The 27,421-nt window shown below is 43.1% G+C and overlaps 1 protein-coding gene across 1 annotated transcript in view; it reads left to right on the top strand.

The window, feature by feature from the left end:
* MPZL1 (myelin protein zero like 1) overlaps positions 1-27,421 on the top strand; it is a 59,145-nt gene that overhangs the window by 18,137 nt on the left and 13,587 nt on the right. Inside the window, exons 2-4 of the mRNA XM_028111923.2 lie at positions 21,775-21,941; positions 25,905-26,118; positions 26,839-26,971. Of these exons, the coding sequence (XP_027967724.1) occupies positions 21,775-21,941; positions 25,905-26,118; positions 26,839-26,971 (514 nt within the window). The remainder of the gene's footprint in view (positions 1-21,774; positions 21,942-25,904; positions 26,119-26,838; positions 26,972-27,421) is intronic.

Below are 27,421 nucleotides of genomic sequence, written 5' to 3'. Positions count from 1 at the left end.
GAATTGATGAAATATGCTGATTTTTATGACTTTATGTCTTTTCAGGATAAGTTCATTTAAACTTCAGAAAAAAGGGGTGCCTGGGTGGCTCAGTCATTTAAGCATCTGCCTTCGGCTCAGGTCATGATCCTAGGATCCTGGGATCGAGCCCCACATCAGGCTCCCTGCTCAGTGGGGAGTCTGCTTCTCCCTCACCCTCTGCCCCCCGTTCATGCTGTCTCTCTCACTCTCTCTCTCTCCCTCAAATAAATAAATAAAATCTTTAAAAAAAAAAAAACTTCAGAAAAATATCCACAATCAGAACCACAACTGGGGAGACTTTACAGATGTGATTGTCTTGGAGCTGCCTTGAAGGAAAAGTAGGCGTTGGCCCAGTTTGAGCGAGTGGGTTGGTAGAGATGGCATTCCAGACAAAGAGAATACCGTGCACAAAGTATGTTGTTATGAAGTGTACTGTGTTGGAGAAAGGGTTAGGAGTTTGGTGTGGCAGAGATGTTGGAGCTGGGGCGAGATGGGGAGACGGATAAACTGGCAGAATGGTAACCTGGAGCCAGCCTTGGAAGGACTTGGCGTGGCAGGCAGGGGAGTTGAGCTGTATTGATGCACCTCTGTAGCCTCGTAAAGCAGCCTGCCCCAGTTCTCGTCAGCGAGGGGATGGGCAGCATTGACATAGTTAACAGAAGATTGTAGGTAATGCAGTATGTCAAATAAAATCAGTAGTACAGAGCTCTCCCAAATGGAAGGAGCTAGCTGGATGCTGTGGAATTAAGTGGAAGGGAGAACTTCACTGAATGGGGCTATTTCCTTTTGCCCCAGTTGAGAGTGGAGTTGGGGTTCGGTGGCCTATTCTGGAAGCCTGTTTCTGGACTACCTCTATGACTGCTGGTGAAAAATAGAGAATGGCTTTCATAGGGCAGGCAGTTTTCATCTAGCCGGGTGGAAATTTGGGGGGAAGCATGTGGGAAGTGGTGTTTCTAAGCTGTGTTTGGCTTTCTCCTAAGGGTCATTTATTCTGAAATTTATTCCTAAATTAAGAGCTATTTATTCTTACTTTCCTCTAAAATATAACATCTGGTAGAGGAAGATTTTATCACAGAATTTTTAAAAATAGGTTTTTGGTTTGTGTGTGTGTGTGTGTTTTTAAGGTTTTATTTATTTGTCAGAGAGAGCGCACAAGCAGGGGGAGCTGCAGGCAGAGGGAGAAGCAGGCTCCCTGCTGAGCAGAGAGTCCCATGCAGGACTCGATCCCCAAATCCTAGGATCATGACCTGAGCCCAAGGCAGACGCTTAACCAACTGAGCCACCCAGGCGTCCCTTTGGTTTGTGTTTTTTTTTCAAGTTTGGGAATTTGATCCATTATAGGAGATATTTGTTCAGTTTGGGTCTCCAAATAAAAGAGGAACAGAAAATTTGTTCATCAGAGAGCCACTGAGATACAGAGTTGGAAGACCAATGAGGAAAAGTTAATGGAACCAGAATTAAACAGTATAGAGAACTGCTAATTTTTCTGTTCCTGGGCGCCTGGGTGGCTCAGTTGGTTGAGCGACTGCCTTCGGCTCAGGTCATGATCCTGGAGTCCCAAGATCGAGTCCCACATTGGGCTCCCTGCTCAGCGGGGGGTCTGCTTCTGCCTCTGACCCTCTTCCCTCTCATGCTCTCTGTCTCTCATTCTCTCTCTCTCAAATAAATAAAATCTTTAAAAAAAATTTTTTTTCTGTTCCTTCCAGCTAATTGTAACATTCATTATACCATCTGCAGCCCCTGAATGTATTGTTTTACGCAGAATTTTGCATTGTTAAACTAGTGGAAGGGACTAGTCTATTAAAAACATTTTCTAATTTCGTTTCACTTCTAATAAAAAGAATTGAATACTGCTGTATTGGCATAGTTCAAAGTTAAAAATGAGAGTACATGGTAAAAAAATCTCTCCAGAGTCCTTGCTGAGGAGGCTAACGTTAGTTTCCTGTGTGTATCATTCCAGAGATATTTTATTGAGACATGAGCAAACCTGTAAGTTGACAGTATCCCATAGACGTTCACCAGCTTTTTTAAAGTGGTTTTATTGAGATATAATTCACCTACTATAGAATTCACCCCTTTAAAGTGTAAAATTCAGTGGTTTTTAGTATATTCACAGAGTGGTGTGGCCATCATTACTACCTAATTTTAGAACACTGCCATTACCCCACAAAGAAATCCAGTACTCTGGGCACCTGAATGGCTCAGTGGGTTTAGCATCTGCTTTAGGCTCAGCTCATGATCCCAGGGTCCTGGACCTGCTTAGCGGGGAGTCTGCTTCTCCCTCTCCCAAGGCCCCTCCCCCTGCTCGTGTGCATGTACTCTCTCACTCTCATTCTCTTCTTTCTCTCACTCTGGCTTGCTCCCTTTCTCTCTCAAATAAATAAATAAAATCTTAAAAAAAAAAATCCCGTACTCTTTAATGGTCACTCCCCATTCCTTCCTCTCTACCTGCAACCCCCACTAATTTATTGTTTGTTTCTGTGGGTTTGCCTATTCTGGAAATTTCTTGTAAATGGAATCTCTGATATGGGACCTTTTGCATCTAGTTTTCCTTAGGATTGTTTTTCAGGCACATCTGTGATATAGCATGTCTCGATACTTCAGTTCTTTTTATGGCTGAAAAATACTCAATTGTGTGGACATACCTTACTTTGTTTACCTGTTCACCAGCTGATGGGCATGTTTTCAGTTTTCTTGGATATATACTTGTACAGTTGCTAAGTCATATAGTAACTCTGTGTTTAATCATTTGAGGAACTGCCAAACTGTTTTCCAAGGCCCACACCATTTTACATTCCCACCAGCAACATAGAGTTTAAATTTCGCCTCATCCTCACCAGTGCTTGTTAATATCTTTTTGATGATCATTATCGTAGTAGGTGTGAAGTGGCATCTCATGTGGTTTTCATTTACATCTCTCTGATGATTAGTGATGTTGCAGCATCTTTTTGTTTACTTATTGGGTTATTTTTGTATCTTTTTTGGAGAAATATCTATTCCAGTCCTTGCTCATTTTTTAATTGATTTGTCTTTTTATTGTTGAGTTTAAATCTTCTTTGTACATTTTGGATACAAGCCCCTTATCAGATATAAATTTGCAAATATTTTCTCTCTTTCTGTAGGTTGACTTTCTTGATGGTATCCTTTGAAGCGCAAAAGTTTAATTTTGATTTAAGTCCATTTTACCTATTTTTTCTTTTATTGCTTGTGCTTTTGGTGTCATATCTTAGAAACCGTTGCCTATGGGGTGCCTGGGTAGCTCAGATGGTTAAGCATCTCTTTGGCTCAGGTCATGATCTCCAGGTCCTGGGATCGAGCCCCATGTCTGGCTCCCAGCTCAGTGGGGAGTCCGCTGCTCCCCCTGCTTGTGCGTGCTCGCTCTCAAATGAATAAATAAAATTAAAAAAAAAAAGAACCATTGCCTAATAAAAGATCACAAAGATTTACTATTTTTTTTTAAAGATTTTATTTATTTATTTTGACAGAAAGAGAGAGACAGCAAGAGAGGGAACACAAGCCAGGGGTGGGGGGTGGGAAAGGGAGAGGCAGGCTTCCCGTGGAACAGGGAGCCCGATGTGGGGCTCGATCCCAGGACACTGGGATCATTACCTGAGCTGAAGGCAGACGCTTAATGACTGAGCCACCCAGACGCCCCGATTTACTATGTTTTAAGAGTTCTGTAGTTTTAGTTCTCACATTTAAGTCTGTGGTCCATTTTGAGTTAATTTTTGTATTGGTGTGTCTATGTTTCGGTTTTCTCATTTAATAATATGTCTTGGAGATCATTTCATATCAACACTAAGGAACTTCCTCATTCTTTCTTATGATACCACGCTATTCCCTTTTATAGATATACCAGATTTATTTAAACAGTCCACCCATACATAAACATTTGCATTTGGAAATTATTTGAAATATCAAATGGCTCGAAAAGTTATTTCATATCAGCCTCCTCAAAATGGCAACTTCAACCATTTGACAGACTTTATTGTTTTAAGCATTTCTTGCCATCTAGAGAAGCCTTTGAGTAAATGCCAGTCCTCTGGGGAGTAAGACTCCAAAGAATGGTTTCAGGAGATTTCATTCCATGAAATGTTTATAGTAAGTCAGGAGGCAGAATATTTCGTTATCTGAAAATACTTGGAAAAATACTTTTGGAGGAATAAGGTGCTCAAAAATTTTGTTGTACATTTTTAACTATATTTGGTTACAGATGACTCCATAGCATGTGTCATCCTTTTGCTTTTTTGCTGCATAGTTGTGTCTCACATCTATAAATCTAAGTGAATAATAACCTAAACTTTGGGCAATTCAGCCAGGCACTCCATAGGCTCTAGAATGTCTGGAGATTATGACATGTGGGTTTCTTTTTTAAAGAAAGTAAGCTTGGGGGGAAATCTTAAAATACACCAACACTTGACTAATCTGCAGAGGCTTATCTGTCTACTTGAAAGTAAGCAAAAAAAGGGGGGGTGAGGGGCGCCTGGGTGGCTCAGTCGGTTAGGCGTCTGCCTTCAGCTCAGGTCATGATCCCGGGGTCCTGGGATCGAGCCCCGCATTGGGCTCCCTGCTCGGCGGGAAGCCTGCTTCTCCCTCTCCCACTCCCCTTGCTTGTACTCTCTCTCGCTCTGTCAAATAAATAAAATCTTTAAAAAAAAAAGGGGGGTGATGGACAGCTAAGATTAGTCCATTCCTTCAGGTTCTTGAGCTTTACTCATAACACAGTTCTTCATAAAAAAACAATTTCCTCTTATTTTATACACTGATCAAACTAGCATGATGTCATAAAAACAAAGAAGTTCAGATCCTTTTTCTGTTCTTGGATTTAATATGGATCAGTTGCTTACCTTCTCTGGGCCAAAGTTCTTTTATCTGTAAAATGAACTCTGAACTAGTGAGTTTTTCCAAGCCTATAATAGGTCAGAGCAATTAATTAGGAGGTGCAGGAGGGGCCACTGAAGGCAAGCTGCTGTTAGCTGATGACTTGGAGTGGAGCAGATAGTAAATAATTAAAAGCATTTACCAAAGTTTGAAAATAATCATGCTGGGGACATCTAGATTGGGGGAAATAGCCCTGCATATCCAAGTGGCCCCAGAAACATCACTAAATTATATTATGTTCCTGACGTTCATACAAGTCCTGTTACCAAATAGCAAAAAAACCAGTTAAATGAAATACTACATTCTTTTTTTCCCCATTTTTATTTTGATGTAATTTCAGACAGACAAAAGGTGCAAAAGAATGCAAAGAATACCATTTACGCTTCACCTGGGTTTCTCAAATGTTAACATATTATTACATTTTCTTAATCCCTCTCCCTCATGTGTGTATTTCTCAACTATATGAAAACAGCAGAAATGCCAGTCCTTTATCCTTAAATACTTTGTGTGTGTGTGTGACCATTATCATTCAGTACTTTATTATTTATTTATAGATTTATTTATCCATTTTAGAGAGAGAGAGGGCACAAACGTGAGGAGCAGGGAGAGGGAGAGAGAATCTCAAGCAGACTCCACACCCAGCACAGAGCCCAATGCAGGGCTCGATCCCACAACCTTGAGATCATGACCTGAGCTAAACTGAGAGTCGGATGCTTAACCGACTGCACCACCCAGGTGGCCCCTATCCTTAAGTAATTTAATGTTTCCTGAAGACTAAGGGCATTATCTTACATAACCACAATGTAATTATGAAAATCAGGAAATTAATATTGACAGAGTACAGTTCCCTGATATACTGGTGTTATTCAGATGTTGCTAGTTGTCCTAATAATGTCCATTATAGTAGAGAATCATGAGTTTCCTTGAGTTGTCACATCCCTTCTGTCACCTCAGTCTGCCTGAGTCTTTTTTTCTTGCATTTCCATTAACATTTTTGAAGAGTACAGGCCAGTTATATAGCAGGATGTCCCTCCATCACATTTGTCTGATGATTCCGGTTATGCATGTTTGGTGTTCTGTTCTCAGTGCACGATGCAGGGAGGCATGTCTTACCAATTTTTTCCATTACTGATGATGTCACCTTTGATCCCTAGTTAAGATGGTGTCTGCCATATTTTTGCACTGTAAAGTAACTATTTTTTCCCTTTGTATTTAATAACTATCTTGTGGAGGAATACTTTGAAAGTGTGTAAGTATTGTTTTTCTGCAAACTTTCACTCTTATATTTTTATGAAGACAGAAAAGATAATACTTTTTAGCAATATTTCCATCAAAATGGTTGTGGTGTTACAAAACAACTTCAAGGAGGGGTGCCTGGGTGGCTCAGTCAGTTAAGCCTCAGGTCATGATCGGCCCAGGTCATGATCCTGGGGGCCTGGGATCGAGCCCCACATTGGACTCCCTGTGCTCAGCGGGGAGTCTGCTTCTCCTTCTTGCTCTGCCCCTCTCCCTGCTCGTGCTCTCTGTGTCTCACTTTCTCTCAAATAAATAAAAATCTGTAAAAACAAAACAAAACGACTTCAAGGAGTTTGTGGCAGCCATAGGACAAATATAGCCATGCAGAATTCTGAATTCTTTCAAAGAAATTAGATATATGCACTACTTAGTTTTTTAAAAATATTCCTCACATACCTCAAGTCAATTTGTAGGCTTATAAATGTACAAATAATTTGGTCTGTTAGTAGCATTGTTACTTTTGAAAGATTTAGAAATGAGTCACACCTGGAAGTTTTTGTTTTGTCCAGGGTTGTGGGTAGAATGAAACAAACAAAAATCCTTTGAGGGGATGTGCCTCTTCCTTCCCTCCATTTTCTGTTTCTTTCACATCTCCACAAAAAAGTCCACTTTTACCATATTGCCCTTCTTAACTACACTTGGTGGTGCCCGCTTCCCACGGGATCAAGTTCCAACTTCTCAGTGTGCCTTTTCAACTTGAAGGCTTTCGTCTGTTCCAGCCAAATTAACCTACACAGTTCGTTTGTAAACATCATCTCCTTTTTCTCTCTCTGCAAAATGCCCTCCTATCCATCTATCTTGGTTCTTCTCAAACTTCCAGCTGAACTTCAAGTGCATTCTCCATGAAACATCCCTGACCTCTCCATTTTTCAAACTTCAACTTTAAATAACCACAGATAGTCTATTTGCTACTTTAAGGAGAGGCTTTCATAGGAACTTTTTAGGGAAGATGAAGTGCAACAAACAAGAAGTCAAGTACAGACCTGGTAGCCTGTGATCCCTGTTTGGAGGACCATTTTCCTGTGTCCTGCATTGTGCCCAGACCCCACAGATTGCTAGCACTCGGCATCTGTTTTACATGTTCTTGTGGATGTGTATGTTCGTGCAGAGTATCTAATGAGATTGCATCCCCCACAGAACTAGCTAGCCCTTCATTTGCTATTCAGGAAATTGGTTGTTTGATATTAATCTTTTTTATTATCTTTTTTGTTATTTTATTCTAACAAAATCAGCATCTCAATAGGATTGGGGGGGGTGGCAAATGTTTTCAGTTCTCTCTCATATTTTATTTTCTATCCAAGGGTGAGCATTTATACTTTGAACTCTTTCTGGCAGTGGTAAGTTGGTGCTGATTAATCTTGTTGACTGAGGTTAAACATCCATTTAAGGGCAGGTTGGTTTCTTTAATTTACTATAGGGGAAAAAATGCTTATATGTTTGATTAACAATAACTTCACATTATAGGAATCCTAAAAATTCAGCTGTTATCAGTTTGTTTACTCCTGAAATGTTCTTTTGAGGGCTTTGTGACCACCAGGAAGTATCCTGTGTGTTGGGCACGCGAAGGCCGAGTAAGATGTAACTCCACCCCTCAAGGATTCTTGAGTCTAGGAGGGGTGCTCCAGATAATTGCTGTACTACTTAGTACCAGAGAGATTTTGCCTCTCACTTGAAGGTGTGGCTTCAGTAATCAGCAGTCATAGAGAGACGTACAGGAAATATTGAGTAGCTGGGCAGAAAAGGTAGTCAGATCAGGGAGGAGTTTACTAAAGTCACATTTGGGTGGAGTCTTGAGATTCTGTACGATTTTAGACATGGGCCTCGTTCCCAGCTCAGGGCATCTGCGTGCCATGTGCCCGAAGCTGGGCCATCTGCATGGCCTGTTGAGGTGAAGTGAGAGCAAGCGATACCAGCTCACCAGGAACAGCCCTTGCCCTTGTAAAGTCAAAACAGGCGGTGTTACTTTGAGAAGTCTAGTGTGCCATGCTGAGGACTGTGGGCTTGGCGACGTAATGGGGCAGCTTTGAAACTGGGTTTTAAATTTTAAAAATTGGCATGGATAAATTTGCATTTTATTTAAGAATCTGCCCAAAGGATAACCAGGGAATAGACAACAGCTATGAGAGTACCTATAGGGCTCTAAAAAGGATTTGGTATTTCCTTCCCCATTCCATTCACTTCCCCTGTGTGGTTTAACTATGGTTAGTCTCTTTGTCCAGCTTTCGATTGCGGTGGGAGCAGGCTGTGTGGTCTTAACATCTTCGTAGTAAACTTTCAAAAACCAAGCAGAACAGTAGTTTTCAAGCTCTCTTCAGTAGATTCCTAGGGAATTCTGGCACCTATGCCTTAGAGCTTCCAAATGTTTGATGTACATTTCTTTTTTTTCCCTAAAGTTTATTTTTTAACAATTATTAAGATAATAACGAAGAACAACATACATAGATATGAAGTCATAGGCATAATTTGGGGACGTTGAGACCACTGCCATGTTAATTTCAGCAGCTATGCATTCTTCAGGATAAAGCAGATTATTGTAATTTCTGTGTATACATTTCTGTGTATACTCGTGTGTGATTAAGACAGTAGTAGCGCACAGCCCCAGTCTTTTAAGAAATTCACGTCTGTGCGTGTGCACTAATGTGGTTTTATAAGGGAACATACCGGTACCTACACTCAACCAAATGCCATGCAAGGCTTGGCTCATAGGCTTCAGGTGCAAGTGGAGCTGATAGCTCAGGGGTTACAAGTTTAGAATCACCTGAGGGCTTTTTAAAAAATCCTGATGCCCAGGCCACACCTCGCACCAATTAAAGCAGAGTTCCTGGGGCTAGAGTTGGGACTCGGACATCAATATTTGCCTTTAATAGACTACTTTTCATAGCAAAATTGAGAGAAAGGTTATATATCCATATGCCATATACCCATATTCTTCCAGGCATGCATAGCCTCCCTCATTATCAACCTCCCCACCAGAGTGGTACATTTGTTACAGTCGATGAACCTGCACTGATACATCATAACCACCTGTAGTCTGGGATTTACATTAGGGTTCACTCTAATGTTGTACATTCTGTGGGTGTGCGTCCATCATTACCATGCGGAGTATTTGAGTAGTTTCAGTAGGCATCAGTATTTCTTAAAGCTGTCTAGGTGATTCCAATGTACAGCCAAGGTCGAGAACCATTGTGCTGTATTGGAGTTCTGGGCCTTATTTATTATTGTGAGTTTTGAGTACTACTTATCTGACCTGTATGTGAAAACTACCTCTGTCTTCTTTATACATTTGGTTCCCCATGAGAACTCGTATTTTATTTGAATAAAAGATTCAGTTAAAGCTTGGTAATGAGCATAGTGAAAAGAGCTCGGCTTTGGGGTCGGAATGTCCTAAATTCAACTTTTAGGTCCACATTTGCCAGATAAGCGATTCGGGCAAGTTTCTTAGCCTCTCTCAGCTTCTGTCCAGTAGATAACACCCAACAGTGTTGTTGAAAAATAAGAAATGTTCCCTAGTTCAGTAATGCTTTACCCATAATGACCACTCAGTAAGTGGTGGTTTTTCCATTGCACCCTTTTTGCCTTATTTTGGAGGTGAGGAATACCCTTCTTGTCATTGACCATAGGCATATTCTTTCCCAATCACATGGTCTGTTGTTGGCTCTGATATTTTGTATTTTTTTTTCTGATTTGGATTAAATTGTGGTTCAAGTATCTTCTAACGTACTGTAGACCTTCTGATAAGATTTGAGAGCTCAGTAAGATAGATTTAAGTACAGTGGTCTTTTGCTTGAATGAAATTTTATAAGCCATTTCAGCACGTGAGCAGTATAAACTCTGTGAGAGTGTTATTTTTTAATCTGTAAGATGTGCCCCACAGAGGTCTCAACATGTTCTTTACGCTGAGCATTTTTGGTCCCCTGGAATCTATCAGAAGTAAAATGATCTGATGTTTTACTTTCATCTGTTTGCTGAGAGCTGAGAAATGCTAGGACACCGGGTGCAGATGACACAGTTCAGGTTGGCTACAACCATGGCATTTGTGTTGACTGCTTGACTGTTTGCACATTTTGGCCTTTTTAAAATTAATTAATTGATTAATTTTTATTTTTAAAGAGATTTTATTTATTTGAGAGAGAGAGAATACATGAGAGGGGGGAGGGTCAGAGGGAGAAGGAGACTCCCGACTGAGCGGGGAGCCCAATGCGGGACTCGATCTTGGGACTCCAGGATCATGACCTGAGCCGAAGGCAGTCGCCCAACTGACTGAGCCACCCGGGGGCCCCATTTTAGCCTGTGTAAAGTCTACGCTAGCACCACGCACATCGGGTGGGGGGTGGGGCAGGCGCTGTGCCTCTATCACCACACTGTAGAAGTTTGTTTGTCTCCATGAGACGGTCAGTCCATTAAGGGCAGAGGCTGAGTCCTAGTGTGGTTTGAAAGAATGAATTGTTGATTGAAAAAAAGAAAAGCGGTAGCAGGAAAGAAAAATGAACAGTACATACATAGAGGAGGGCAAAGAAGAAATACCAGGGCTTTAAGGAGTCAAATGATTAGTTAATGACTGGCCTGATTCAGGACCTTTTGAATGTCTCTCATTTGAGAAACAGAAAGACCTCTGTTGGTGCAAAAAAGGTTAAAGATAGAGATGTGGCCGGCTGGATGCTGATCGTGAGTGGAAGGAATTGACTCTGAGAGGAGTTTAGTAATGCTGTGTGTTAGTGGAAGTACACAGACTTCTCTTTTACTATTATTTTTTTTCAAGATAAAGGGTTTTTTTGTAGACTTCTCTTTTATTATTTTTTTTCAGGATGAAGGTTTTTTTTTTTTAATTCAGTTACTTAACATCCTGTGTTCTATTAGTTTCAGGTGTACAATATAGGGATTCAACAGTTCCATACATTCCTCAGTGCTCATCATGGTAGGTGGACTCTTAATCCCCTTCACCTCTTTCACCCACCCCCCCGCTCTGGTGACTGTCAGTTTGTTCTCTATAGTTAACAGTCTGTTTCTTGGTTTGTCTCTCTCTTTTTTTCCCCTTCGCTAGTTTGTTTTGTTTCTTAAATTCCACATATGAGTGAAATCATAGGGTATTTGTCGAGAATTTCTCTTGCTGGCTTATTTCACTTAGCATTATACTCTCTAGATCTATTCATGTTGTTACAAATGGCAAAATTTCATTTTTTATGGCCAAATAATATTCCATTGTATTATACAGACGACATCTTCTTTATCCATTCATCTGCTGATGGATACTTAGGTTGCTTCCATAATTTGGCTATTGTAAATAAAGCTGCAGTAAACATAGGGGTGCGTGTATCCCTTTGAATTGGTGTTTTTATATTTTTGGGGTAAATACCCAGTAATGGAGTTACTGGAATATATGGTAGTTTAATTTTTAATTTTTTTGAGGAACCTCCATACTGTCTTCCCCAGTGGCTGCACCAGCTTGCCTTCCCACCAACAGTGCACGGGGTCCGATTTCTCTACATCCTCACCGACACACTTGTTTCTTGTGTTTTTTATTTTAGCCGTTCTGACAGGTGGGAGGTGATATCTCATTGTAGTTTTGATTTGCGTTTACCTGATGATGAGTGATGTGGAGCATCTTTTCATGTGTCTGTTGGCCATCTGATGTCTTCTTTGAAGAGATGTCTGTTCATATCTTCTGCCCATTTTTAATAGGATTGTTTGTGGGGTTTTTTGGCATTGAGTTGTTACAGTTCTTTATATATTTTGGACACTAACCCTTTATCAGATACGTCATTTGCAAATGACAGTCAATAGGTTGTCTTTTAGTTTTGTTGGTTGTTTCCTTTGCTGTGCAAAAGCTTTTTATTTTGATGTACTTTCAATAGTTTATTTTGCTTTGTTCCCCTTGCCTCAGGAGACATATCTAGAAGAATGTTGTTACAGCTGATGTCAGAGAAATTACTGCCTGGGTTCTCTTCTAGGATTTTTAGGGTTTCGGGTCTTACATTTAGGTCTTTAATCCATTTTGAGTTTATTTTGGGGTGTGGTGTGAGAAAGTGGTCCAGTTTCATTCTTTTGCGTGCAGCTTACCTGGTTTTCCCAACACTATTTGTTGAAGAGACTGTCTTTTTCCCCACTGCATGTCCTTGCCTCCTTTGCTGCAGATTAACTGACTGTGTGATTGTGGGGCTTTTTTTCTGAGTTCTCTATTCTGTTCCATCGATCTGTGGGTCTGTTTTTGTGTTACTACCATACTGGTTTGATCACTACAGCTTTGTGATATAACTTGAAGTTTAGAAGTGTGATGCCTCCAGCTTTGCTTTTCTTTTTCAAGACTGTCTATTCTGGGTCTTAAAGTAGTACATACACTTTCCTTATTGAACATTTCAAAAGATGAGTCTCCTTTGAGTCTCCTTGCAAAAGATGATTCTCTCATCTAGATTGGAAGAAGACTCTTGAAACCTATCTAAACTTCCTCCAAGATAGTTGTCAGCATCCTAACTAGGCCCTGAGTAATCTCTTGCAAACAGTGTTTGGGGCATTATCCTAAGGGCATTTGTTGTGAAGCAAGTATATTTTTTATGGCTGAGCTTATCTGAGTTTAGTTGGTATGTTTTATTTTTCTTTCTTTCTTTCCTTCCTTCCTTTGTTCCAACTTTCAAACAAATGTTTGTTGAACACATTGACAAAAGGCATTTGTGAGGTAATGAGAACATGATGATGAACAAGGTAGACACAGTCCCTACTCTCCTCTGGTTACAGACAGCCAGTCATTCCAGTAGACTGTAAGGGGGGGCCTTCACAGGGCCAAGCTGGGCAGGGCAGGATGTGGGGGTGGGGGTGGGGGAAGCACAGGGTGGGGAGTTTGGGCAAAGGCCGTGAGGAAGTCACTTGTAGTTTGAGGCCCGGAGCATAACTGCAGACAGAGTGTAAGGAGTGTGTTCCTGACAAGTGAAAAGCTTAATTAATTAATTTTTTAAAAAGATTTTATTTATTTATTTGAGAGCGAGAGAATGAGAGATAGACAGCACAAGAGGGAAGAGGGTCAGAGGGAGAAGCAGACTCCCTGCTCAGCAGGGAGCCCGATGTGGGACTCGATCCCGGGGACTCCAGGATCATGGCCTGAGCCAAAGGCAGTCGCTTAACCAACTGAGCCACCCAGGCGAAGATTTTGTTTATTTATTCATAAGAGACAGAGGCAGAGGGAGAAGCAGGCTCCTGCTGAGCAGGGACGCCGGTGAGGGACACGATCCCAGGACCGTGGATAACGACCCAAGCCGAAGGCAGACCCCAACCATCTGAGCCACCCGGGCGCCCGCTTAATTTATTTTTTTTAAAGATTTCATTTATTTCTTAGAGAGAGAGAGAGCATGCACAAGCAGGGGGAGGGGCAGAGGAAGAGGGAGAAGCAGACTCCCTGCTGAGCAGGGAGCCTGATACAGGACTAGATCCCAGGACCCTGGGACCATGACTGAACCAAAGGGAGACACTTGATGAACTGAGCCACCCAGGTGCCCCGAAAAGCTCAATTTATTAATATTTAGGGTTCATTGAATAGAGTATGTTTTTAATAGTCTCACTTACTTTGTACTATCCAGCTGAGGGAGGTCCAAAATAGAGAGCCTGGTTCATAGAAGAAAGGAGCCCACTTCGGCGGCAGAGTGGCCCTATTCTGAGGATGGGAGGCCTCTGGCCCAGCATCTGCATAGTTTCCACTGACACACATCATCCGTTGGCTGTACTTTATCCATCCTGCTTGTAGGAGTCACAGTTGATGCTGTGAAGGAAACCTGTGCTGAATGCTTTATCTGGAACATTCTGGAATTTAAAAAGCAAATCTCTTACCAGCTTACTGATGTCTGTCTGTCTTTCTTTCTTTCTTTCTTTCTTTCTTTCTTTCTTTCTTTCTTTCTTTCTTTTAAAGATTTTCTTTATTTATTTGACAGAGAGAGACACAGTGAGAGAGGGAACACAAGCAGGGGGAGTGGGAGAGGGAGAAGCAGGCTTTCCCACGGAGCAGGGAGCCCGATGCGGGGCTTGATCCCAGGATCCTGGGACCATGACCTGAGCTGAAGGCAGCCGCCTAACGACTGAGCCACCCAGGCGCCCCTCTTCCTTTCTTTAAAAACACAATTTTTATTATGAAAAATAAAATATATACAAAGGAGTGTGTGTGTGTACAGTTTACAGAGCTAATGTTAAAACGAGCCCCCATGCCCTCATGACCTACCCTAGGAAATCAAACGTTACCAGTAGTGTGTGCCTTTTTCATCCTGCCCCCTCCACCCTCTTCCACTAACACCCACCATCTGAATCGTGTTCCGTGTTCTTTTGTTTTTCTCTTTTAATATGTTTTAAAAGGTCATATTTAGGCTTGTGTTAGGAGATATTATGATATCAGATTAACACTGTGTACCAACAGCCAACAAGAGATAGGCTAGAAAGCTATTTAAATAAATTCGTGATTGTACTCTTTTAGGCAGGAGAAAACACTGGTAACATCAAAGTGTTTCAAAAAAAAGTTCAAAACAAAAGCCTTCTTTCAATTTCAAGGAAAAACGTAGTGGGGGTTGTTGAAAGGGTGAGGTTTTTACGAACCGGGTACTACAGATGGAACAGCAGTGATATGACAAGGAACTGCATCCATCGTTAAGTTTTGGGGCCCCTGTCTATGCCTTGAAAGTGTTTATTCATTCATAAGAATGCTATTCCAGTGTATTTCAAATGATTTTATGGTATGAGAGTTTGAATTTACTTGGCGTAAGACCATTTGGCATGTTAATTAGGAGGCATTATTGACATTGCATTACTTCAGTAATTCAAAATACTGAAATAGGTCATGTTGGGGTGCCTGCCTGAGTGGCTCAGTCGGTTAAGCATCTGCCTTCAGCTCAGGTCATGATCCCTAGTTCCTGGGATCAAGTCCCACATCAGGCTCCCTACTCGGTGGGGAGCCTGCTTCTCCCTCTCCCTCTTCCTGCCGCTCCCCCTGCTTGTGCTCTCCCTCCATCCCCCTCTGTCAAATAAATTAAAAAAAAAAAAGATCTTAGGAAAAAAAAAGAAATTGATCATGTCAAGAAACAGACCCTTGGCCAAACTATTCTTGAATTTGCTTTTTTCTTTGTGGTTGCAATGGATGTTGTTTTGTTGCTTTGTTTTTTTCCTAAGCTGTTGTGGTTCTCCATCCAAAAAAGAAGAATATCAAATTTTGGGTATCACATTTGATTACTGTAGAATGACCCCTGGTGAGTTGATTCTACAAACTTTTTGATTCCTCGTCAGATTATTTTTCAGGCTTTTCATTTGAATTGATCTCCTACAAGAAGGGTTGTCCTCGTTCCGTATCTTTCCCTTTGAACGGGAGCGTAACTTAGCAGGATTCCTTCCCCCAGAAAGAAAGTAAGCTCAGCGCCTGTTACCATTTTGAAATTTACATGTAAGTTAATATATAACTCAGAATCCAAAGTTGGCAGGATATAAAAAACGTTTATACGTCACTTAATCTTTTTATTTCATTTCATTTCACTTCTGTGTTTTTATTCCTGAGGCAGTTGGTTTTTCCAGAATTCAACAGGAGACTTTTCCCCATCTGAATTTTGAATTAAAGCTTTAATAATTCTCACAGCAATATTTGCCACTAACCTAAATCTTAGGCCGAAAAGATCCCTATTTAATATCTCACTCAGACTGGGATTCCAGGCCCCAGTGGCGTGGAGCGATGGGGTTTACAACACCAGTTTCTCCACATCTCCGTGGACAGTTGCGTTTTTAGCCATTTTAACTGACTCTCTTTCATGACTGTGAAGACAAGCCATCTGAATTCCACAATAATTTTACTATGTATTTCCTAATACTCCCAGTGACTGGGGGGTGGGGGGTGGGGAGAGGCCGGACAGAGCAAACCATTCCCAGTTGTTTAAGAAACCAGTGAGCTCATCCCTTGCTGAGCCACAGGGCATGCAGCGTGAGAGAGAAACCTGTCCTTTGCCCAGAGGGCGCAGTCCCATTCCTGCTCAGCGCAGGTGCTCAGAACCCGCAGCGCTGTGCTTGGCAGAGCTACTGGCCAGCTGCGGGCCTCGAAGCAAGGGTGGCCACTGAGCAGCTGGGCAGAGCGCCAGCCTTGGCCCTCCCCACCGGGCCTTACTCTGCCCTTGTCTCTCATGGCATCACGACGCCCCAGGATACCTCCCATCTCTTTGTCCTCCGCGTTCTGTGTACCTGGGGGCGCTCATTGTGGGCAGAGCTGCAGCGTGGCTGAGGGAGGAGACTGGGAGGCGAGGTCTGAGCAGAGGCTAGAGCTGGGCTCCTAGTTGGGCTAGAGTTGTGGGCCTGTGAGCCTGATCCTGGCGAATGCAGAGAACCCTTGGAGTATTTTGAGCAGAGGAGTGATACAGTCTGATACGTATTTTAAAAAGATCTCTCTGGCCTCCCCATGGATTGGCTGCAGTTAAGTGGGTGAAGGTGGAAGCAGAAACACCAGTTTAGGAAGCCACTGAAATATCCCAAGTGAAAGATGATATGGTTTGGACCAAGATGGCGGCATGGGGCAAGGCAGGGAGAGATCACTTTTGAGAGACGTTTCTAAGTAGACACAACATGTTTTGTGATAGCATGGGGGCGAGTCGTGAGGGAGAGAGTCGTCAGGAAGCCTCAGCCCCTGGAAGGCTGGTGCTGACATTTACTGAAACGGAAGAGGCCATGGAACGGTGGGTTTGAGAGTGGGAATCGGGAATTCAATTTGGACATAATCATTTGAGATGCCAGTTAGATCCAAGTAAGGTTGTTCATAGACGTGTGTGTGTGTGTGTGTGTGTGTACGTACATGTACATACAGAGGTCATCAGCATTTAGGAGATAATTACAGCCTTAAAACTAAATGAGGCCATCAAAAGTAGAGATAAGAGGTCTGCGGAAGGGTCTGGAACTCTTCAGCATATGGAGGTCAGGAGAACTAGAAAAGGAGCAGGCGGTGAGATAAGAGAACCAAAGAGTGATGTTTCAGAAGTCAAACTGAGAAAAAACAGTTGTTCCAAGTGGGGAGCGATCAACTGTGTCAGATGTTGGGGTTTGAGAATTGACTGTTGATTTAGCCACGTGGAGTCATCGGATTGTTTAACAAGAAGAGTTTTAGTGGAGTCCTGGGAATAAAAGCCTGAATTGGGTTTATTCAAGAGAATATGGAAGAGAAATTGGGCACAAAAGAGGACAAACAGCCATCGCGGTGGGGAGATGCAGGGTCAAGATTGTTTCCCGTAAAGCTGGGATATAAATATAAATATGGGCAGTTATGTGGCTGATGGCAGTAACTCGGGAGAGAGTAAAAAATTCTGGAGAAAGAGGGAGAATTGCTGGATTGACATCCTTAGTTAGGCAAGAGAAGATGAGGTCCTGTGCACAGTGCGGCGGCCCTGGAGAGGAGCGCAGATGTTTCCCTGTGGTGGCGGAAGGGAAGAGCTTGTGGGCGCAGCCGCGGGGAGTTGGGGACCTGGGGACATTCTCTTCTGATTGCTTCTGTTTTCTCAGTGAAATAGGAAGCACAGTCTTGGGTGGGAAGTCGAGGTTCGAGAGGAAGAGTGGCAAGTAGATGGACTGGGGAAATGGGGAAGGATTGCTGGGCAGCATTAAGAGCCCCCTTTGAAGTTACTGGTCCTGAATTTCAGGTGAGACCAGTCAGTGGGATTGTGTGCTTTTCTCCGTCTGTAGTCCACTGCCTCGGTGAAGATGCAGGGGGGCAGGGGTAGAGGATTGGGTTGAGGTCTGGCCAGGAGAGTGCATGGAGGGGAGAGAGAGAGCCAGGGGATGAGTCCAGTCATGCGCCATGGAACCAATCTGAGGAGGATGAAACGAAGACGTGCTTGCTGAGCATGAGAGACCGTAGAGACTGGAGGGTTGATGGATTTTAGGTTCTGCTGTGGCTGAAGGATCAGCAAAGTTCCAGGGTATTGGGGGAAGTGCTCTGCAAAGACAGGAGGTGGAGTCAGGGAGTAGAGAAGCCTGAGATGTGGAGGGGGTGCTCGTATTAATAATAGGGTCTCGGGCCATGGTTCTCAGCCATGGGCAGTTCGGCCCTGAGGAGATGTTTCGGTGTCTGGGGACATTTTTGGTTACCACAACTGGAAGGGGAGAAGATACCACTGACATCTAGTAGAGGCCAGGGACTGTGCTAAACATCCTGCCATGCATAAGTCAGCCCCTGAGCAGAGAACAGTGCAGCCCAGTTTTCAACAGTGCGGAGGTTGAGGAGCCCCGGCCTAGGGTCGGATGTGGGAATGGGTGGCTGGGATAGGCCTGAGGATGATACTATAGGAAAAGAGAAGATAAACAAAGAGACTAGGGCTTTGGAAGGTTTTAAGACTAATGGGATCTCCAAGAACTGGGACCAGGGTAGTGCTGGTGAGAAAGAGAGGGAGCCAGGAATGGGAAGATGTTAACTAGCTAAGTGTGGAGCCATCTTATTTTTTTTGGAACTGTTGATTGGCCAGAGTTGGAATTCATAATCCTGGCTATAAGAGCTGCATGTCCTAATTAGCCAAAGAGTGACTTTTTTTTTTTAAGATTTTATTTATGTATTTGACAGAGAGAGACACAGCAAGAGAGGGAACACAAGCAGGGGGAGTGGCAGAGGGAGAAGCAGGCTTCCCACCGAGCAGGGAGCCCGATGCGGGACTCGAGCCCAGGACCCTGGGACCACGACCTGAGCCGAAGGCAGACGCTTAACGACTGAGCCACCCAGGCGCCCTTTTTTTTAAGTCACTTGTTCATTAACCAGCTCTCATAATTGAGTCTGTCTCAGATAGATTGTCTAAAAGCCATTTAGGGATTTGGTTAGTCTTTATGATCAAAATTCAGTGACTGTAAACTTGGACACTTGGCCTAGTTCCATCTTTAAATAACCTCTCAGGTGTCAGATTTTGCAAGCCAGCCTTGAGGCAGGGATCTGGTTTAAGAAAACCCTTGAGGAGACTTTTATTTATTGACTTTGTAGACTGGCTTCCCTTGCAGTGCTCACCACTGTTGAGAAAACTAGTCAAAATGACACAGAGTAAATAAGGACTAGAAACGAGTGCTACTTTCTGGAATAAGCTGGTCAGATCCCCTGGTCTTGTGCTTTGTCCCTCATTTTGAACTCAGATGCCTTGGGGCTGCTTTTCTGCCTACCCACAATGGCAAGGAACGTCTTTTGTTTGCTTCTTGTTTGAAAGAAGGGCTTGTTTTGAGGTTTGGACCACAAATAATAATCCATTGTTCTCTGTAATAATAATCCACCCTCTTTAGCAGAAAAAATCTGCTTGATGCAGTGTGGCTATCGGTTTATTTAAAAGAATAGCCAAAAGTGCCCATTGTGTCCTGAGAATAAACATTTGGAAGATGGTTGGGAGGACTGGGGGAGTACTCCTGTTCTCCTTGGCCTAGAGTCATGGTTAAGACCTCAGGAAGAAAAAATTCTGAGTATGATCATCAGTCCCGGGTGACAGACAGTACCCTTCCTTATTCTGCTCATCTTCTGCATTCTAAGAATAATTGGGACACTTCAGATATGGATTCTTTCCAAACTATGTCTTTAAAAAAAATCTTAGGGGCACCTGGGTGGCTCCGTTGTTAAGCGTCTGCCTTCGGCTCAGGTCATGATCCCAGGGTCCTGGGATCGAGCCCCGCATCGGGCTCCCTGGTCCGCAGGAAGCCTGCTTCTCCCTCTCCCACTCCCCCTGCTTGTGTTCCCTCTCTCGCTGTGTCTCTCTCTGTCAAATACATAAATAAAATCTTTAAAAAAAATAAAACAATATCCTATTTGGAAGATAATCTTTTCTACGTTAGCTTTAATTGGTTTCATTTTTGGCTAAATAATTTTTTTTCTAACCTTCATTTAATCCATGAAAATGTCTTTTTTGAGTGAAGATTATTTTAGCAGCAATCCTTAAAATTCTTACAGTTGGCTCTGCTTACAGATTTGAAAAAAGGAGCTATTTTTATATTATAAGTGATAGACATTTTAATGACTATTTCTGGGCTTAGGCTAACTGAATAAACTCAATGGGTGAAGTGAAAAGGTGACCCAGCGTGGTCGCTAGTTCTTGAATACATATGTATCAAGCACGCTGAAATGTAACAGTAGATACCATTTCATTAAGGAAAGCAAAATATGTTGTGCATGTTTTTTGCCTTAAATCCCTCATAGGAAAAGGGTCAGTTAAACAATAAATATGGCTTTTTTAAAAGATTTTATTTATTTTTGCACACGCGAGAGAGCGCGTGTGTGTGCGCCTGTGTGCACAAAAGCGGGGGGCGGGGTGCAGGGAGGGGCCAAGGGAGAAGCAGACGTCCCACTGAGCAGGGAGCCCAACTCAACTGGCTTAATCAACTGAGCCACCCAGGCACCCCTGGCTTTTTTCTTTTTCTTTTCTTTTTAAGATTTATTTATTTATTTTAGAGCGGGGTGGGGGGCAGAGGGAGAGGGGAAAAAAAATCTCAAGCAGACTCCCCAGTGATCACAGGGTCCAGTGGGGGGGGTGTCTTGATTGCAAGACCCCGAGATCATGACCTGAGCTGAACTCTATAGAGTCCAGTGCTTAATGACTGAGCCACCCAGACCCCCATAAATACGGTTTTAAGTGAAATGATAGCTTACCTAGAATAGCTTTAATTGCATTAAATATGGAAGATGAGAAAAGTTCAGTGTCCTAGCAGTTGAAATTTAACAGGTAAATAGAACTATTTAAAGAACTGAAAAAAAAATAGGCCCTCTGCATTATTAAAAGTAGACCATCAGGGAAGCAACCAAGATGTCCTCCGAGAGGTGGATATCCATAAAATGGACATTATTCGACAGGAAAAAGAAATGAACTGTCTTGCTATAAAATGACATGGAGGAAACTTAAATAAACATTGCTAAGTGATAGCAGCTAATCTGAAAAGGCTAGGTTTGCTGTATGATTCCAACTATATAGTGGTCTGGAAAAGGCAAGCATAAAGAAACAGTACAGAGATCAGTGGTTGCCAGGGATTGAGGGGGAGGGAGGAGAGGAGTGAATAGGTGGAGCAGGAGGGATGTTTAGGACAGTGAAATGATTCTGTGTTTTACTATAATAGTGGATACATTGTCAAAACTTGTGAATTGTGTAGCAGAGTGAGCCCTAATGTCAGTGATGGGCTTTCGTTAACAATAATGTAACGATACTGACTCCACAACTGCCACAGGTACTACACTAACAAAAGATGTTCCTAATAGGGGAAACTTGGTGGGGGCGGGGAGCGAGGGAGTAGATGGGAACCCTCGGCTTCCTGCTCAGTGTTTCTGTAACCCTAAAACTGCTCTAAGAAATAAAATCTGTTAATTTAAAAGAAAACATAAACATTAGGTATAGCTGAACTAGTGAAAATATCTTCCTACTGAAAAACAAAAACAGAATCCCAGACGGTCAGCAGTTTATCGTGCTTGTCGGAAGGACCTGGCTGGGGGACTGTTCGGCCAGAAATGTGTAGTACACGATAGCAACAGATATACCGTATATATCAAATAACTTTCTCGTTATCTTTGTTGTCTTCTCTAATAGATATGGACTGTGGTATTTATGCGAAGTCCTACTCAAGCTTTCCTTGTTCTTTCTCCAGTGACCACTGGTGCATCAGCCTTGGAGGTATATACACCAAAAGAAATCTTCGTGGCAAATGGGACACAAGGGAAGCTGACATGCAAGTTCAAGTCCACTAACACCACCGGCACGTTGACTTCTGTCTCCTGGAGCTTCCAGCCCGAGGGCACCGACACCACTGTGTCGGTAAGAATGCTCACTTCCTCCTGCTGAGCCTTCCTCCCGGGTTCTTCGCTGCTGTAGTATAATGAATATCCATTCTTCTGATGGTTCATTTCCCACACGAGTGTGTTGACGTAGATTCCGGGGCCCTTCTCTAGCTTCAAACTCTCCAGGAAAAAAATAAGTTCAGCATCCCTTAAAGGCAGTTATTTCCTTGGCTTTACATGGATGGCACTCTCCTCCTTCCAGCCCCCTGTTCTTCTCCATCAAATCCCCTTATGGAATTTCTCTTCCACCAAGTAGCTTCTAGTTGACCCTGCTGACTAATCCCGGTTTATCCTCCACATTTCAGCTTTCGTTTACCCCATTTTTATTTGTATTTCTTTGAAGTATTCCTATTTTATACACACACACACTCCTTTCTGATTTAAGTATGAAGGTTTTTGATTTGTAGTCCATCTGATTCAGCAGTAGTCATGGAAACTTACTGTGTGGGGGCTATGTAGGGTCCTCAGAACGGGAACAATTAGGGGTAGGAATGAATGGTACATGGGGGACTTCAGACTAAGGTGAGGGGCAGAACAAAGCGGGCCCCGGAGAGCTGACAGGAAGATTAGTCAGTCAGTAGCTAAGTGCTAGCTGAGCAATGGGGTGCTTCCACGTGGACTGACCATCCTGATTCTTTCTCTTTTTTTAATTTATTTTTTAAAGATTTTATTTATTAGAGAGCATGCAAGAGAGCACAAGCTGGGGGAGGAGCAGAGGGAGAGGGAGAAACAGGTTCCCCGCCGAGCAGGGAGCCTGACGTGGGGCTCGATCCCAGGACCCTGGGATCATGACCCGAGCTGAGGGCAGATGCGTAACGACTGAGCCACGCAGGCGCCCCAACCATCCTGATTCTTGTCTGGAGGATGGGGATGAGCAGACCTCCCCCTGGGGCTGCTATGAGGGTCACAGAGGATTGTTCAAGTCAGGTGCTCAGGACCATGTCTGGCTCCTGCAGTGCTAACGTGCACAGTTTATCTTGTTTCTGTTGTTGCATCTGCACGTGGACGTGCTTTAGCAGGGTCTCACATTTCAGGGTGTCGGTCCTCGGCAGGGACAGAGTCTGCCACTTCTCTTTGAGATAAATTCTTCTTCTGCATGATGACGAGTTACATCGTTGAGCATTGTCTGGATGCTGAGCCCCCCACATGCCTTCTGTCACATTGCCTCCTCACCCTTGCAAGGAACAAGTGTTTTCCCCACTACAGATTTGGGGGGCACGGGAAACTGCTCAGGGGGTCATGACCTACCCAAGGTCACACCACACAAGCTGGAATTGTTCAAACCCTGTTTTGTTTCCCTCTAGTTGCTCTGTTATTTCCCTTACATATCCTTTCTCTCTCAGATGGAAAAATTTGTTAATAATATTTACTGTCTCTAAGCTTTAAGGATTGCTTAAAGCAGTGTTTCTCAATCTTTTTATTCATTATCACCTTCCTAAGGAGTCTTTTTGAAACATGGTTTCCTAATTTCTGTCCCCCTTCTGTGAAATTTTAAGACCACAGATATACTGTTACATCTTTATTTGTGCTTTATTTGTAAAAAGAGTAAGATTTTTTTTTTATCCTTCTCCACCCTTAGAGCCAGTATTTGCCCCCACTGTGAGAGATGTCACCCCTGTTGAGAATGCATGGTCTAGAAACTCTAGAAGCTGCTGTTTGTTCATCTGTGGAAGTTTTGAGTGTCTTTTTTTGCTGAGAGTCTTTGTGCTAAGAATTTCCCCTTGATGCCTTTCCTGAAAGAACAGAGTGACTACCTGCCCATTATTTCTACATCATGAGTTCCTGAGGGTCTCCTTTGGGAGAACTTGGGCTGTGTATAGAGATGACTGCAGCCCCTGGAATAAAACCATTTTTATGTTGAGCCTAAGTGGCTTCATTTTCATATGTGATGTCATCAAAGCTACATATTTTCTGTTGAAATAAGTCTCCAAAACAAAATCTCTGTTGGCACTGGGTGGGAATATATATACCTGACTTCCAAATTCTTTTTTTTTTTTTTTTTTTTTAATATTTATTTGAGAGAGAGTGAGAAACAGCATGAGAGGAGAGAGGGTCAGAGGGAGAAGCAGGCTCCCCACTGAGCAGGGAGACCAACGTTGGACCTGATCCCAGGACTCCGGGATCATACCTGAGCTGAAGGCAGTCGCTTAACCAACCGAGCCACCCAGGAGCCCCCTGACTTCCAAATTCTTAAGTGGACCTGTGTCCCCCAGGATGTGCACAAAAAAGGAAGATGCCCTGCATGTTATGCCTGAGAAGGAAGGAAGGCTGGGGACAAGTCCAGGAGTGTAGATTTAGATAACTTACTCACTGGTACAGCTGGGTGTGATTCTGTATAAGGTAGCACAAGAGTGAGTAAGAGCAGGAATCATGCAAATGTCATGGGGGAAATAGTCTGCTTCTTCTTGTGAACATGGCCCCAGTGTAGAACATGCTTCCTATAGATGCAAAATCAAGCGCACATAAGTTTACCCAAGAGAGTCCGAACCAGGGCGCCTGGGTGGCTCAGTTGTTAAGCGTGTGCCTTCGGCTCAGGTCATGATCCCAGGGTCCTGGGATCGAGCCCCTGCATCGGGCTCCCTGCTCCACGGGAAGCCTGCCTCTTCCTCTCCACTCCCCCTGCTTGTGTTCCCTCTCTCGCTATGTCTCTCTCTGTCAAATAAATAAATAAAATCTTTTAAAAAAAAAAGTCCAAACCTGTGAAGCTTTCCCAACTGAAGTCTTTGGTAAGAGTGGATGTGAGGGGCATTGTTTAGTCTATAGGAAATAAAACATCACCAGGAAGACACCCAGTGGTAATAACTCTCTCTCAAATAGTTGGCTCCATGTATGCTCAAAACATTTTTGTCAAGTGGGTTGAGGCAAGTCTGTAAGACTTAATACAAAGAACATGCTGTATTTGTCATGAGCATATTAGGCTACTCAGTTTATACTTACATACCAACCTGATTACAGGTAATTCCAGAATGCTTAGCTATTGATATAAGATCTTTTAACATGAAAGTATCAGAATATGTTTAATAAGATGAGCTGGATGCTTTGGTTTTTACAGATTTCCAGGAAAATTCAAGCCTGACATAGGGCTTGACAAGGTTTCTTTGAGAAATGAGTTCCTTTGCTAAAAGCAGGTGTGAGGAAAGTTAGCTGAAGGCAGAATCTTCAAAGAGAAGCGAGGACATTGCGGTGTCTGGGCTTCCTTTCACACACCTGTAACATTTCCTTAGGAAACCAATACATAAGAGGGAGAAACCCTTCAGATTAACTAACTGATCTGTGAACTTTAGGCTTTGCTTACTTCAGGTCTTTGTAGAACTAAATGGTAAACTTTGTGAATTCAGACGGAAACATTTGGATTCACAGGCTCAGTCATGGTGTGGTCACTGGCTCTGAAGGGTCAGATGGTCCTGACTTTGACTTTGGATCCACCCCGTTATCACTGTGACCTTGAGGAAATGGCTTCCTTCAGTCTCCTTTTCCTTATGTATGAAAAATGGGGAGGGGAGCCTGGGTGGCTCAGTCGTTAGGCATCTGCCTTTGGCTGGCGTCATGATCCCAGGGTCCTGAGATCGAGCCCCACATTGGGCTTCCTGCTCTGTGGGAGGCCTGCTTCTCCCTCTCCCACTTCCCTTGCTGTGTCTCTCTCTGTCAAATAAATGAATAAAATCTTTAAAAGAAAAAAATGGGGAGTAATCATTTCATCAGTGGCATATTGAGAAGATTTGAGATGATACACGAGTTTATTTCTTCAACTGAAATAGGATCGAACCCTGTGATTTCTAAACTCTGGTCTGGCTTCTATTCCATAGCTCACTTGTCATATGAAGTTGTATTTCTTTCTCTATGAAGTCTTTTGAAAAGAACCTTCCACAGCATGCCTGTTACACAGTTTAGAGTGCCTACCTTTGAGAAGAGCTCATGTGTTCTTTTTTTCTAATTGCAGTTTTTCCACTACTCCCAAGGGCAAGTGTATCCTGGGAATTACCCACCATTTAAGGACAGAATCAGCTGGGCTGGAGACCTCGACAAGAAAGATGCGTCAATCAACATAGAAAATATGCAGTTTATACACAATGGCACCTATATTTGTGACGTCAAAAACCCTCCTGACATTGTTGCCCAACCAGGACACATTAGGCTCTATGTCGTAGAGAAAGGTATCTCCTTGAGTGTTTTGGCAGTGGTGGCACAGTCCCTTCTATCTCAGGCTTAGGTGGAGAGCAAGTCTTAAATTTCCGGGCGTGTTGGGAAGGAGTGTGTTTGTACTACATTCAAGACCCTGCCCCCGTATACCTGCGGCTCGCTCACTGGCACGGGTTCAGGGCGCCCCTGCTTCCCCAGCTGGACTAGCCGGGTTCTTCATCTGTGTCCCTGGAGCCCACTGGTCCAAATTCAGCAGTGTTCATTCTTTAGTATTAATTAGAAGTCAGACCGAATTCACGGTGGTTGGATGAGGTGGGCAGTGGGAAAGATTAATATTGCTTCCATATTCCCCGAGAGAAAGTTTTCACATCTGCAAAAGCAGGACAGCTTTTCTCTTCCCTTTTTTGGAAAATAAGCAGGAAATGCAGGTTCTGGTGTCTCCTTTTGAGACAAAGTCTGCTTTGTTGGAGAGCCAGGTAAATTCACACCCCTGGAATTTCTCTGACTTTAGAGCATTGAGAGGGAGGGATTGTGTGCGTAGAAATGCTTTGCTCTGTAGCTCATTCTTCATCCATTAATATTTGTACTTCATCATTTAGACACTAGGTGCTCATAATGTGGACAATAAAAGAGGAAGTGGAAACTGCTAAAGCACTTGCTTATTAATTCAATAAAATCCCACTTCTTCTCTTGGTAGGAAAGTACCTTAAAACGATTTTGTTCTTTCTCTCTAGAGATCTTGCCCGTGTTTCCAGTTTGGGTGGTAGTGGGTATAGTTACTGCTGTGGTCCTAGGTCTCACTCTGCTCATCAGCATGATCCTGGCTGTCCTCTATAGAAGGAGAAACTCTAAACGGGATTATACTGGGTAAGAAACAGTGCTTTGGGGGGGAGGGGGACAAGGTGGGGGGAGGAAAGGAATAAAACTGGTGCATATTTTGTGGAAAAAGAAGGGTGAAGTATGAGCTACTGTTTGCTTTCACATTGGAATCGGGGAGTGTGTCCTTGGGGGGCAGCGGAGAGCAGTGGCCTGTGGGTAAGCGTGGGCTGTGGCACTCTGCTCGCTCCAAAGTGCCTGTCTCAGGTTCGGTGCCACAGACGGACCACAGTTAGGACCACAAAGCCACAGACGTCCCTTTCCCACTATCGGTGTGGTTTGAATCTCTTGGTAGTAATCGCACAAGGTTCTTCTTTTCAGCTGGGTGAATATAAAGCGCTAGTCCCAAAGCCTGGTGCTAATAAACAACTCCAACAGATGTGATGATGAGGGCTTTTCCCTTCTGTTGTTTTGTAAGCAGTTTTATTGCTTTGATCATTC

This window comes from Eumetopias jubatus, unplaced genomic scaffold (assembly GCF_037043125.1).
Source record: "Eumetopias jubatus isolate StellerSeaLion01/CBP00866 unplaced genomic scaffold, mEumJub1_p1.0 scaffold_12, whole genome shotgun sequence".
Classification (NCBI taxonomy): Eukaryota; Metazoa; Chordata; class Mammalia; order Carnivora; family Otariidae; genus Eumetopias; species Eumetopias jubatus.
The sequence above is the reverse complement of the archived record's forward strand: the minus strand, read 5'-3'. Positions and strand labels throughout refer to the sequence as shown.